General features: G+C 38.1%; 1 protein-coding gene across 19 annotated transcripts in view; it reads left to right on the top strand.

The window, feature by feature from the left end:
• The window catches only part of ncam1a (neural cell adhesion molecule 1a), a 712,545-nt gene that overhangs the window by 145,601 nt on the left and 551,585 nt on the right, over positions 1-15,359 (top strand). For all 19 annotated transcript variants that reach the window (XM_039764024.1, XM_039764021.1, XM_039764025.1 and 16 more), the window contains exon 2: positions 1,634-1,654. In XM_039764024.1, coding sequence (XP_039619958.1) covers positions 1,634-1,654 — 21 coding nt within the window. The remainder of the gene's footprint in view (positions 1-1,633; positions 1,655-15,359) is intronic.

Below are 15,359 nucleotides of genomic sequence, written 5' to 3'. Positions count from 1 at the left end.
GGTTGGAAATAAATGGAGAAAGTCATCAGGCCTTTAGCAGTGACTCCATAAACAGAGCATTACGTTGTTTCAGGGATTGAGTAGGTGAAATATTTAAAATTGAGCTGACAGAGAGACAGTAAAGTTAAAACAAGACAAACAACGTGAAAAACGTGTGGAATCTGACTTCACTCTTAACCATGCCTTATACTTGCCTGTTGCTTGGCAACAACATCGGTTGCCTCATATGGCACATTTCTTAAGCTTAAGATTTTTAAGTAGTACTTCTGCACTGAGTGGGAATTTTGATACTGAGTCAGTTTTTTGTTTTTTTTCCTTTCTCGGCCCGTGTTGCCTTTCAGTATATATAGTTCATGTTATATTCAAATATGTCGTGTGTGTGAGCACCCTGTGATAGTGTGCCTGGTGAAGCAAGTAAGCGAGTAAGGAGTTTGTGTTTGTTTTAAAAATAAAACCAGTACAACTAAAGAATTGGTGGGTGTGGATGTGAGTGGTAGCGAAGCCAAGCAGCCCTGGTGTGTTGATAAGGAAGTTGGCCAATTGCACATTTATGTGCAGGAGCAGTCAGTTTAGCCAATTTCCTTTTTAGCGCTCTAGGGGATGTAATTAGGGCTGTTGCAACCACAACAGTATAAAGGAGCCTGAGTGGGATTCGGGGGAGAGTAAGAACAAGAGACAGAGAACAGAGGAGCGATCACTGGTGTGTATCAGCTTGACTGAACAAGTTGTTAAGGAGTCAAACCAAGTGCTGTAGAGTCACCAAAGAGGCGCCCATCATGTCGGCTGAGTGGTGGAGCAGACAAGATAAGGGGAAGGCATTGGGGCTGGTTAAAGGTGGAAAGTAAAATATGCTGTGGCATACACTGGATGGGCAAGACGCCCTGCTGTCAAGGTGATGTAGCTAGGATCCTCTTGTTTGATCTGGATGTGCCAATCTGCATTTTGAGAGGTGCATGGCGCAACAGCGTCCAGTGAAGGGTGAGGCACCCTGAGAGGTACATACAGTCACATTTTGGTCCTTTAACTGCCTATGTGGTATTTGTCTATTTTTCAGGAAAAAATGTATAGGATAGTTTTAACTTCTAATTCAAAATATGATAATATGATTATACAGCTTGGATTCAAATCCACATTTCAACTGTTGTAGATGAGCCACATTCTAAAAAGCATCATTCCATAGGCAAATGACAACAAGCACCACTGGAGCTTTTGTTTATCTGTCATCTTTTTATATTTTATGTACAATAAGCTGACACCCAATTTCGACTTTAACCACTTGCTTAATTAAAAATTTATTTTTATCCTATTCACTGATAAATGATGTTCCAGACGTAAATATGATGTACTAGAAGACCTACAAGATGTCAGTCGCTTGAATGGTCTTGATAAAGCACCAATATTAATTATGCAATGCTATGTAGGTTATCATTTGAAATATGCTCTTAAAATAACTGAACGTGTTTTTAAAGAATGTCTGCAATTAGGCCTTGATTCAAGTTGAGAGATGATAGGAAAGCGACAGAGAGGTTGTGCAAGTAGACTAATAATTTCTTTTTCTTTTTTTTTCTCTTTTTTCTTATGGTGACATTCCTGTTTCATTGGATTTATGAAAATGACCTGTGTTACCTAAAAGATTTGGGGTTTTCTTCTAAAGGTAAGACCTATTTTTAAATTTTAAGAGTATTTCAAGATGTGCCACAGTGAATTATTACATAAATTAAACTTTATTTTATGTTAATTTCTAAAATTTGAAGATCCTATTAGAACAGTTTTTTTTAATTTGAGGTAGCAGTAATGAATGTAATGTACACTTTTAGTTTTCTCCGCATCACTTTCATTTCAATGGGAAATTGGTCAAATGTCTTGTAAAGACACCCCTGTTATACCACCCTAAAACACACCATTTTCACTTGTCATTTCTTTGTCTGGCTACTGAGGTCCTTGCTGTGGCTCCACTCCCCATTTCCTGCTTAGAAGGACTCTCACTTTTCCCACCACAATGCCCCTTTATCTCCAGGTGACTGATCCTCATCTTTTCAGTCATTCTTATAGTGATGCTTCCTTGGCAAGCGCAGCTCTCACTCCTGTCATCATAATACATGCTGGATTCCTAAAATAATTAGGATAATTCTCAGATTTTCAACAAAAAGTTCACACATGATGTCATGCAGTATATTTAAGAATCCATCTATATTTAGACATGCCAGACAGCTGGAGGGGAATTATGAGGTCTTTCCCAGCTGTTATGGGTAAACATGAAAGTACCTAAACCTTGCAGAAGTTTTCAAGCCAAATACCTGTGTTGTTGTTTTACTTGAGTGATCATTTATATCTCATGCATTTCAATCCAAAAGTGTTTGTATTTGATTCAACTCACTTTAATGAATGTTTTTTCTGCCTCAATGCACTGCATCCTGATCATGTAGTGATTCTACAGACTATGAGCTACCAAACATTAAACATTTACTGCATTCTGCCTCAATAGACTCTGTCATTTGATAAAATGGCATCAATAGTCATTTATTAAAAAAAATTAGCACTTTGGCAATGCTTCAATGAAAAATGATACACTTGGTGGCGTCAGCTTCCAGGGTGTCTGTTTTTGAAGTAGCAGTTAAAGGTCTGAGTCTAGAAAGCATGGTGAGGAATTATATACTGATGCCAACTCACAGGTAGCAAAAACAATCCAAAAAGAGTTGTACAATCTTCAGGACTGGGCAAACACTTGGAAAAGGGAAACTAACATAGAATATTGCCAAGTACTCCATGTTGGGAAAAGGAATGCTAATTATGAATACAAGATGGGAGACACTGCCTTACATGATGTAACCTCTGCAAATTATTTACAGCTTTATGTTGACACAACATTCTCATTGTCTAAGCAAAGTGCAGAAGTGATGGAAAAGGCAAATAAAATGTTAGGTTACCTCATAGAAACTGTTGGGTGTAAATGCTATGCTTAAACTACATAATGCAGTAGTGAGACAACATCTGGAGTATGGTATGCAATTCTGGTCACCACACTCTGAGAAAGACATAGAAGCACTTGAAGCTATGCAAAGGACAGCAGTCAGATGCATCCTAGGACTTAGTTAGATATCATCATACTCTGACAGACTCAGTGAATTAAACCTACTTTAGTTCAGAGTAGAGGAGACTGCATAGGGAATTAACTCAAGTCCTCAAAATTCTCAAAGGCATTGGTAGGTCTAGATGAATTCTTTGAATAAACAGCAAAATGCATGCTCAAGTACATGAGTAGAGGTTTAGTGGGCGTGTGTTTAAGGCTGAAGCTAGGAAGCACTTTTTTACTGAAAGAGCTGTGGGAATCTGGAACAAACTTCAAAGTCATGTAGCAGAAGCAAAAACCTTGACAACCTTTAAGAAATGTCTGGGTCAGCTTAGCTATTAGATAAATAAATGGGCTTGATGGACTGAATAGTCTCCTCTTGATTATCAAATTTCTTATGTTCTATGTGTTCAGAAGTATGGGTTTACAGTCCCAGCCTGGGTACTACTTCTTTGGAAGTTTTACATGATCTCTGTGGGCTTTACATCTGGCACTCTTTTTTTCTTCCAAATCCCAAAGGTATATGCTTAAGGTCAGCTGTACACTCTAATTTGGCCATGTATGAGTGTGTGTGTGTGTGTTGCCCTGCAGTGGATCTGTGTCCCTTCCGGTGTTAATGCTAGTCTTGTGCTGCCCAGTGCTGCCCTATGACCCACAGTAGGATATGGATGTTTGAGAGTGGATGACTTAATATTCTACATGCAACACACAAAACACTTTTTTTAAGCAAACTTTAGAATGCATAATGCCAAATAACCAAAAATGTTTCAGGTTATATATTATATAGTAACTGCCCCTCTTTAACACACAAGTCACATTCTGGCTTCTGGTGCAGTGTTTCCTTAGAGGGTAAAGAATCTGACTGGTTTTCTCAAGTTGTTTCTCGTAAAAAGCATTTCCACTCAGTTATTTGATTCAAATAATTATTGTCTGTATAGTGCCATTAACAGTGATCATCAGATCCTTCCATACATACAACATATACAGTAATCCATCCATTTCTTATTTTAACATACTTTTCCAATATTGGGAATCAGAGCCTATTCTGACACTACAATACGTGATATGAAAATGAAAAGATATCTCTCCACCACAGAACAAACACATACACACACCCACAGACACACTCATTCATCCATCTAGTTTCTTGACCTGCCTTTTTCAGTTCAGGATGACAGGTAGTTGAAGCCTCTTCTGGCAGTGTGAGGCACATAGGTGGGTTAACTCTGAACTGTGTGCCAGTCTTCTTCAAAGCAAACTCACAGATATATCAACAGTTACCCAGTCAACTCTATTGAAACTGCTTTATCCAATTTACAGTTTCGGAGTTTATCCTGATGACATCATGTACAAGACAGAGGCTTTTCTGGGTCAGGATGCCAGTCTGTCACAGAGCAAACAAACACACACACACACAAAGAGTTATGGTCAAACTATTTAGTCACTATGAGGTGAACTTGTAGAATTATCCCCTGGATAATGGTGTCAATCCATCACAGAGCTCACTCACACAAAGGGTCTTAGTGAGTCAGAGCCTATCCTGTCAATCGAATTAGAATTAAAAACCTGGACAATGGTGCCATTTCATCGTAGAGAAAACTGACATACATATCCATGCACACACAATGCTATAGTAAATGAGAGCCTATCCTTTCAATATAAGATACAATTCTAGCATTAACCCTTTACAATGGTGTGAGTCCATTAAAGAGCAAACTTGCATACATCCTCATTCATCCATCCATTATCTTAACCTACTTAATCCAATACATGAATAGAAGCATATCCTATCAGTTTGATGTACATGTCTGCATTTATGAATGAACGATGGTGCCAGTCCACTGCATGAAAAAGACTTGAAAACACCCCCACATTATCTTAACTTACTTGGTCCAAAGGAGTGTCCTAGAAAGTCAGAATCTCTTTTTCTCCTGGCATTATGCATTAGCCTGTCATTAATCCTGGATAAGGTGCCAGTCCATGACAGAACCAAGTCACACACAGACCCCTACTCAATTCTCTATTTATTGAACCAGTATAATTCAGTTTACGGATTTGGAGAGCCAAAGTGAGTTGTAAGGGTTGCAAGAGAAATGCAAAAACTAGTCCTTGAAATGGGACCAGTGCATTGCGGATTGTATTTGCATGCCTTTGCTCACTCATGCAGGGCCAGATTCTATTGGTTCTTTGGTGTTTACAAGCACAGGCTGGGTAAAAAAAAAACAAAACAAACAAACAAAAAAAAAACACATAAGAATAGGACAAACATGTTAACTCCATATAGTCAATGACTAGGCTGGAAATCAAACATCCCTAACCACCATACTACCCTTATGGCATGATTATTAAAAATTAATTTAGAAGAGCTGTGGCTCTTGTGCCCTCTTGTGCGGCATTCCATTAATCATTTTAGGCACCACTGTGAATGCTTGTAACTTGAGAATGAATGATTTTAAACAGTATAAACTGTGTTTGCATCTTTCATGCCTGCGGCACTTCAAAAAGACTATACCCGACTAAACAGTAGCAGTAAATGAAAAGCAGGTCCTTCTTTCAAGTCGTCAGCCTTCGGCTCTCCAGCTAGTAATCCTGCCGTGATTACTAAGCAGTCAGCCACCAGAGAGCTGGCAGAAAACAATCGTTCAAAGTGGACTTAGAAGAGCCCCCCTTTTCTGTGAAGTTCCTTATCTGAGGGGAGGCAGGGGAGCAGTGGGGCAGTTGTTATTGTTTCGATGTGTGTGGAATTCAAACTTGTTAACCTACTTAAAAGTGTGTGATCATACAGTAGGGAAAATGAAAAGTGATCATCAGCGCGCCTGTCAATTTTGAAGATTAATTTGTAGCGACCTAATTGCAGAGTATCATTGGAGAGCTCAGCTGTAGACATATCATTACAGGGGAACTGTGAAAGCTATGTGTGCTAAAGGGACAATTTGTTACTATTAACCCACTTGTCCTGTCACTTTTTAAATTCCTCCAAAGGTAGTTATCGATATTCACCTTGGGCTGACACAGAGGAACGCCCTGATGTCTCACAGATTCAGTGATTTGGGTTTGATTTGTAGAAGCACAATCATTGTCTGAAGAAGTTATTTTCATATTTCTCTGGATACATTTTTTTAAATCAAGACTTTGTGTTTCTTGTTTTGTACCCAGAGCTACTAGATTATAATTTGGTTAATTGTAGGCCTTTAATAAAAAATGAAATTGGTATTCTGTAGATTCTCCTTACATTTACACCATCTACTTCAATTTGAAGTTGAAATTTATTGACATGTGTAGATAGTAAAATTAAATTATGACTTGCATGACTCCCACACACTAGTTACAGGAGTACAATACAACGTAGACAATTAACACAGCACCATATGTTGCATGCAACATCAGACAAAGTATAAAAGAAACCCTGATGCAGCTGTCAGAATAAGTGGCTGTTGTGTAGCCTTGTCTACTGGAGGATGTCAGAATGTATATACCGATTGAGTATTTGAGTGTATACTAAATGTGAAAATTACTTTGTATTTTATTACAAGTAGTTAAGAACAGTGGTTTTCAACCTTTGTGACTTGTCAAAACAATCTTTGCAAAACGGGGTGGTGGGAAATACAGTATGATAAAAATTAAATCAGAGAGCAAGGGTTTGGGGGGATTATGATCCTCTTGGGGTTTCATGCATCCAGATGGAACATGATGCAGTTTTTCATTTGAAATGTTATCTGAAAAGTGTTCAGACTGGCTAAAAAACATGACCTGGTAGTTCAATGATTTTTGAGGATATTCTATGGATCGGTAGCAGTTGGGAAGCACTACTTTAGAATAACAGATACTGAAATAAATACAGTTATTAAACTGGTAGGATTGGGCAAGAGTAGCAAGATAATCAATTTAGTGCTTGTAGAAATATTACATTAGTAAGAAACAGTTTCTGGACTCTGGCAGTAAGGCTTCCTTAAGAGATAAAACTTGAAATAGTAACATTAATCATCAATTGTGTAGATGTGCAGTTATCTAAGATTTTGAAAATCTTTTCAGTCAGGTCAGTTTTTGCTCCAGTGAGTCTATAGGCATCTCTGCCATCTGTACTGATTGTACTGTATAAGGTGACAGTTGTAAAAATATAAGGTTCAAATCAGGAGATGGAATCAATGTTAGAAACATTCCATGGCTGAGACCAGCGATTCAAATAAATCTTTATAACTAGCCAGAAACAACAAATCAAAATCATGTCATGTAAAAGAAGCGATAAATGTCAGAAGGCAGTGAAATCTATGAGTAACTAAATGTATTAGTAATTTTGTGTATTTAGTATTTAAAATCTATGAGTAACTGTGAGAAGTCAGAACTGAATCTATGAGTAATTAAATTTATGAGTAACTATTTATATAGTAATTTTATTTATTATTATTATTATTGTTGTTATTGTTATTGTTATTATTATTATTGTTATTTATTTTTTATTTATTTAATAATCTAAATCTATGAATAACTGTGAGAAGGCAAAACTGTAGCTGATAATGCAAGAGAATTCATAACCAATACTCAGGAAAGACAAATCAATAAACATCAGAATTTTTTTTTGAATATCTACAAACTTGGACAATCAGGAGGTGTATGACTTTGACATTTATAACCTTGACCAGGTGATGTCACGTGCTGCACACTTCTTGTTGACCCTACCTATCAATGGCCTGGTAATAAGGCCAAACAGTCAGTCAGTCAGTCATTATCCAACCCGTAATATCCTAACACAGGGTCATGGAGGTCTGCTGGAGCCAATCCCTGCCAGCACAGGGCGCAAAGCAGGAACAAACCCCAGGCAGGGCGCCAGCCCACCGCAGGGCACACACACTCACAACCCCAAGCACACGTTAGGGACAATTTAGGATTGTCGATGCACCTAACTTGCATGTGTTTGGACGGTGGGAGGAAACCGGAGCACCCGGAGGAGGCCCATGCAGACACAGGGAGAACATACAAACTCCACGCTGGGAGGACCCGGGCAGTGAACCCAGGTCTCCTTACTGTGAGGCAGCAGTGCTACCACTGCCGCCCTAAGGCCAAACAAACATTACAAAATAGTGGAGCACACAATACAAAAAAAATGGTGCAGTTGGAAAACGTATTTTATTTTTAACAATGTTTAAAACCTCACTAAATATAAAATGTTTGTACTGAATTCCTTGACCTCTCAGTCCCTCAACATGATGCCTTGCTGATTATAAAAGGCTAACCAATGTCTAAAAATAACGTCAAATCATGACACCTCCATATGAATAGGAAGAGGTGATGAAATGGTAGCTTCATTGTGTTTGTCTATTTCATCATATTGGCTTTTAAAGGTGTATGGCAGTGAAAATAAGATTCAGTTTTTGTCCCTTGAGATATCTTTATCATAATGAAAATTATTCAAATAAGAAAGTATTCTCAGGATTGGGTTAATTATCAAATATGGATAGGATTAGAAATGAGTACGTTAGAGGGTCAGCTCAAGTTGGATGGTTGGGAGACAAAGTCAGAGATGCGAGATTACACTGGTTTGGACACGTGCAGAGGAGAGATACTGAGTATATTGGGAGAAGGATGCTAAGGATAGAGCTGCTAGAAAAAGCTGAGAAAAAGAGGAAGGCCTAAGAAAAAGGTTTATGGATGTGGTGAGAGAGGACATGCAGGTGATGGGTGTAACATAGCAAGACACAGAGGACAGAAAGATATGGAAAAAGATGATCCGCTGTGGCAACCCCTAACGGGAGCAGCCGAAAGAAGAAGAAGATGGAATGTTAGTGGAGGGGTTAGCATTGCTGTTTGTCAGTTCCAGTGTCCTGGGTCCAAATCCGTAGTTGCACATTCTTTCCAAGTCTGTGTGGCTTGTCTGTTTTGATTTTTCTCGCATTTCCAAAAAGTGCAGGTTAGATGTTTTGGTAATTCTTTGTGAATGTGAAAGTGAGGATGGAGTGTATATGTGTGAGTGGATCCAAGGTTGGACCCAGTGCTATTAGAATAGACCTCACTTCCCAACATTGAGTTAGATTAAGTATGTTTGAGAATATTTTTATTAACCTTTGAATACTACATTAATTTTCATACTTTCAAAATCTCTGGAAATGCTCATTCCCAATACAGTAATAGGAAGGTTTTAGTGTACCTCCTTTTCTAAGTACACTTCCAACAAGTGGGATGATGCACAACATTGCATCATTTGTCTCATTTGTTTTTTGTCACAGAAAAAAAACAGATTTTGTCATTGCTTGATAATGACAGAGTTTGCAGGTGTGGATTTTTGGTGGTATGATCCAGATTGTTGTGAAATTCATTTCACTTGCCTCATCCTGACTCCATCCTAATTCATTTAATATTAGCAAAAAAAAAGTTATTTTTGTTTTTTTTCTGATACTATTTCAAATTAAAAAGTGGTACTTATGGCTAGTACCAAACAACCAAATTGCATTTTTAAAAATAAGCTTGACAAAAACAAAGCTGATGGCTTTTAGGAGCCTCCCTTACCTAAGCATACAATTTCCACATGACCTGTATATTTATTGTAAGTTATGGTGTTTCAGTTGATGACAGACGAGCATCTACTACGTCCATGAATGAGAAAGAGTTAAGAGAACAGATGGTTTACAACTTTTTGAACAAAAATGCTGGCTGTTTGATAATGATTGAGTAATTTGATCTATTATTAGTTGAGAAGGCTTTATGATATATCAGCAAGTGAATGTTGTAAAGGCTTTCTTCAAGAGCCAAGCATAGACACCTGGCTTTGGAATGCTTTAAATTTACAAGGATTACTCGTGTGGCACCTTCACTCCATTAAGTATATGTGGCAACACATTTTTGTTCTTAAGGGGCTTTGGCAGATCATTCAAACTCCCCAGGCTTTCAATTTGGTGGTGTTAACTAGACATGAGTGAGAGGCCAGAAGAGAAGTGTAAAAGATCTGACAGGCTCTGCTCTTAAGTCTTAATTCAATGTCTATTAATAAAATAATCTTCATTGATCATGAGTTTATGATGAAAGAGCCTAATTACAACTGCTCTGAGGCAAAGTTTTAATTTAGAAAGCATTAGTCAATCTCACACCATGAAAATCCATCCAGTTTTATGTCTTTGCATTTATGTTTTGCTCCTCTGTCTCTCCTTGTTTATAGTAGTTGATATGTTTCAATTGTCACATACAAATTGTGACTCCATCCAGTTCTAGGGCAGCAGGGATTTGGAATCTGTCATAGCAGCAGTGCGTTCAAAACAAGAACAGGGAAAAAGTTGCTGTATCTTCAGTTGATGCAAAAGGAGGCATGCAAGAGTTAGTTACTGTTTTGTGTTAACCTATTGGCTATAACATTTAAGGCTTCCCATTCAAAAATTATCAAGATTTTAAGACAACCGGAATTTTCAAAAACTGTATGTACAATGGGCAGCATGGCTCTGCAACATTATAGACCCACAGCTGTGCTTTGAAACCCACATCCAGTCCAATTCTTGTCTTCTTCTCTTTGAGTTTCCTGCCTTATTCTCAAAGATGTGCATGTCTCGCTGATTGGCATTTCTAAACTGGCGAATGTGAGTGGCCATTGTTATGGACTGGTACCATGTTCAAGGTTGCTTGCTTCCTGCTATACATCTGATGTTGAATTGGGCCAAGTGGGTTGCAGAATGTTAATGTTAAAAGTGCTAGAATAACACAATGGTATTAGGTTATGTAGAGAGTAGTTGGCGTCATTGATACTATTTATGTCCTTACTTAGGGTGACTTTCATAATCAGGAAACATTAGTAAGATAGATAGGTCTGCGGTGGGCTGGCGCCCTGCCCGGGGTTTGTTTCCTTCCTTGCGCCCTGTGTTGGCTGGGTTTGGCTCCAGCAGACCCCCATGACCCTGTAGTTAGGATATAGCAGGTTGGATAATGGATGGATGGATGGATAAATAGATTGGTACATAGGTTATACTAGTCAGGTCTATGATACACAAACACCTACAATGGCCTCAGAAAGAAGTTCACTTTCTGTATACTTTTTTATTGTGTTGTGATGTACATTTAATTTTAAATGGTTAAGTTTCAAATTCTTGCCCATGAATCTACACTCAGTAGCCCTGAATAACAAAATGAAAACATTTATCAACAAGGTTAAGGATTTATTAAAAATCAAAAACAGAAACTTATCATTCATGTAAGTATTCAGACCCGCTGCTGTGGCACACCATATTGTGGTCAGGTGCAGGCAGTGTGCTTTAATTATCCTTCAGATATGTCTAGAACTTGATTGGAGTCCACCTGTGACAAATTGAATTCATTGGACATTAGTTTAGAAAGGCACACACTTGTGTATATATAAGGTCTCACAACCCACACTGCACATATGTACAAAAATTTCAAGGAACTCTCTGTAGACCTCTGTGATAAAATTGTTAGATCAAGGCAAGGGTATAAAACCATTTCTAAAATATTGATTGTTCCCAGGAGATCAGTGGCCTTAATAATTGTGAACTAGAAGAAATTTGAACCACCGAGACTCTTCCTATAGTTGACCATTCAGCCAAATTTGAGTAACTGGGGAAAATGGTCTTGGTCAGGGAGGTGACCAAGAACCCAAGGGTCACTCTAACATAGCTTCAGAAGTCATCTGCTGAGATGTGAGAACCTGACAGAACGACGATCATCTCAGTGGCACTCCATCAATAAGGCGTTTATGGTAGTTTGACTAGACGGAAGTCACTCTTGAGTTAAAGGCAAACTGTATGACGGTTTAACACTAGAATTACCAGAGCCTATGAAAAAACTCGTAAATCTGGTCCACCTTAAATCCCTTCGCAAGCAGTCTGCTATACCATACCCCCACCGCCTCAGAACGGGCAAGAAGGGGAAATAATTTAATGTGTGTTTTTTGTCTACAACAATCTACGTAAACACATCGTTAAAACAGACACATTTTTCATGTTTTAGCAATAAATAACAAAATGTAGACATTAACTGTGTGAAGGGTGATGGCCAAATATTCAATAAATACTTTCACAAAAGGTGCAAGTACCATACGACAGCTTCTGTGGTGCTGTGGTTAGAACTGCCGACTTATAATCATACATATAATAAGTCGTGAGCTCAAAACCAGCTCCCTGGCAGATTTACCATTTTGAGTAGTAAGCTGCTCTTATTGTTAATATTATACAATAAAAACATACATTTGATTTGCGTCTGTAACAGCCCGTGTAAATTTATAGTACTTGTAAAAGTTAGCGTTTTTTTCACTTTTATTCTCTCATTCATGATCACGATACAACACCCACCCTCCGCCCCAGAACTGATGTGGTTACTTTTTATCTGAAACTGGGAATAACTGTAGATGTGAGTGTTGTTTTGAGGCAATGGAACTGTAAATTGTCTGATATGGAGGGATAAAAGCTGACACACAAACGCTGGTGAATCTGCCTTCTTCGTATCTCACTTGAATTTTTTTTTAATTCAGTTTTATTGAGTGTTCATGCTCAAGCTGAATAAGTATGCACCTTATGGTCCATGATGTCAAAGCCGCACTGACAAAAAAAACAGAGACATGGGTATATATGATATTTGGAATAACTTATTTTACGACCTGTATATTTTAGAAAACACTGTGGCACTGATGCAACATTATTCATATTATCCATATTCATTCGCACGCCTTGTTGCGCTTGTAATCAGTGACCGCGTTTTTTTTTTTCGATCTTGCCAGTGTCCACTTTTGGATGCATGGTGCTGTTTCTTTTGTACTCCAGGACATGCAGAGGAAGGATACTACAGAGAGGTATATGCAGTCATCAGATTCAAATGTTAACAGTTCCCACACACCCAAGGACCGTCCTTTCTACATTTACGACATGTGTACTTGTTGCAATGTACATACTTCTGTCTGTGCTGTGGATACTATTACACTGAAGAGGCTGGGGGGAGCAGCGGTCTTGGAACAGAAGCTTGTCGATGTTACATCCTCTTTTGCTTTATCCATTGCATTTTCTTGTAAGAAGCAACAACTAAGTTCCTCTGCAAGTTGTTATATTATTTGAAAATGAACAGCATCAGATCGGGTGTGAATTTATACTGGCACTGTTAGTTAGAGTCAGATCGGAAGGGTAGGGGGTGGCGAAGGAGAGTGTGAACGTGACTGAGCGAATAAAACTGAAAAAAGCTAACTTTTAGAAATGCCATACATTTACAGCTGAAGACCTTCTGAATTAAGTATATACAGCTGCACTTTTCCTTCCTGCTTTGCGCTGATCCATTGAGTGATCCATTGAGAGGAGATTATATTTTGGTCTGTCTGTCCATCCATTTCAAACCACTAATTTCATTTCAGATGGTTAGAGGTAAACAGCTTATGTTTTCTTAAATATGACATCCCTAAGCACAGTCAAATCAAAAAACTTAAAAATGCAAGAATCTATTTGCACATGGACAATAGCCAAAGATATTAGATTGGTAAGTGTTAGGGCTGCTCATGTAAACTCCACTGATAGGTGGCAACACAGGGTACTCAATGGGTACAAAGGGCCCTTTTTCTCTTTGATTTAATGGTGACATCAGCAAATTTACATATTTTATGTCTCGATTTCTATAAACTGATTTTGGATATTTCAGTATCCATTGGCATTATTTATTTATTTATTTATTTTAAGTTAATTCTGGTTCAAAAAGCTTCATTATAGAAAACTAATCGAGGAGGAGGAGGGGGAGAGTGGAATTACTGTTTCAGAGATTTCTGAAGCCAGGCATCTTGCTCTACTTACCTTCAACACCAAATATAGTGCCCAGCCTTAAAAAAGCAAGCCAGATGGTGCCCTTGAGAATCCGGTCTATATTATTTAAATCAGAAGATCATCTGCATTGCTGACAAGGCGCTGCCTCTCATGAGTCTAAGTAACATGGGCCCGATGGGAAGAGCAATGTGCCAGCCGTAGGAGGGGAGTGACACTTTGCTTACAGTATGTGGCAACTGCATGATTGATGAGAGAACAATGGTTTACATTGTGTGGGGGCCTCCTGTCTGTAACCAAAATTTGTTGTTGGTAACCACAGCCATGGAAAGTGTTAATTTGACTGAACCCTACACTGCTGTTTTCTGTGGAGTGTCACTTTTTATTTAATGCCTTATTCTTTTGAAAAGTAAAAAATATGCATAATAACCTCTGATCCACTCTCTTCTAATTTTAGGATAGATGTACAGTCAAAAGTAATTGAGGAGAATTGATACCTGATAGTAATATACAGTAATTTATACTGAAACACATATCCAGATCAAAGCTATTATAAGGGCTTCCAACAGGAAAAAAATTGATCAAGTGAAAATATAATAGAATATTCTCAAAACAGTTTAATCTTATTCAGTCTCATGAGGAGCTGGGGTTTATCCTAGCAACATAGTGCACAAGGCAGGAAAAATCTCTGGGTAAAGTTATAAAAAGTTTATTGAAACTCAACTGTCAAAGACTGACACCAGTGTTCTGTTAACTTTAAGCACCTACATGACTGGAAAAAAAATCTCTTATTTTATATAGCACTACTTATAGAGCATGCCATCACAAGCTGCATCCTAATGCAAAAATGAGGACATTTCAAAGGAATGAGTTTAAATTGAAGCCCATTCAGTACAAGGCAGCGCACAAGGGATACATGAGAGGCAATTGCTTGCAAAGCTGCCTTGGTGTAGAAGAGCCTGGTGGCTTGGTGGACTACGGTGAACATGAGAGGTGCTACAGATGTTTCTCTTGAATTCTTCTAGTAAGATATAAACAGTGTTCTCCCCTTTACATAATAATTGACTCTGTAAATTCATTTTAATTTTTTAAAGGGTTTTTAAGGTGGCGTAGTGGCTCTGCCCAAGCACTTTAAAATCACCTGGTGTGAGTGAATGTGAGAATGTGTTCTTCAGGGAACTAAAAAATCATCCACGGCTGATTACAGTTCTGCGTGGTGTTTGCACATTCTCTCCATGTTTTCCACCTACATTTAATGAGTAAATACATTAGCTTAAATGACTCTTAGTATTAACCACACTGTATTGCAACACAAAGGAAATGGACTGAAGTTTAACAAGAAACTTGTGCATAATTGTATTTATCAAACCAATGTGTTATTGAAGTCAATTAAGAACTTTGCGACACAAAGGATTGTCAAGTAAAGGATTTGAACTCAGACAAAGAAGCAAAGAAACAAGTGTCAGTAATTGAAAACAGAACAAAGCAGAACAAATCCTACTAGTGTTTAATAGTAGCTAGTAAATACCATATGTACATATCTTTATCAGGCTTTGCAGCTGTCC

The sequence above is a fragment of the Polypterus senegalus genome, chromosome 9 (assembly GCF_016835505.1).
Source record: "Polypterus senegalus isolate Bchr_013 chromosome 9, ASM1683550v1, whole genome shotgun sequence".
Taxonomy (NCBI): Eukaryota; Metazoa; Chordata; class Cladistia; order Polypteriformes; family Polypteridae; genus Polypterus; species Polypterus senegalus.
The sequence above is the reverse complement of the archived record's forward strand: the minus strand, read 5'-3'. Positions and strand labels throughout refer to the sequence as shown.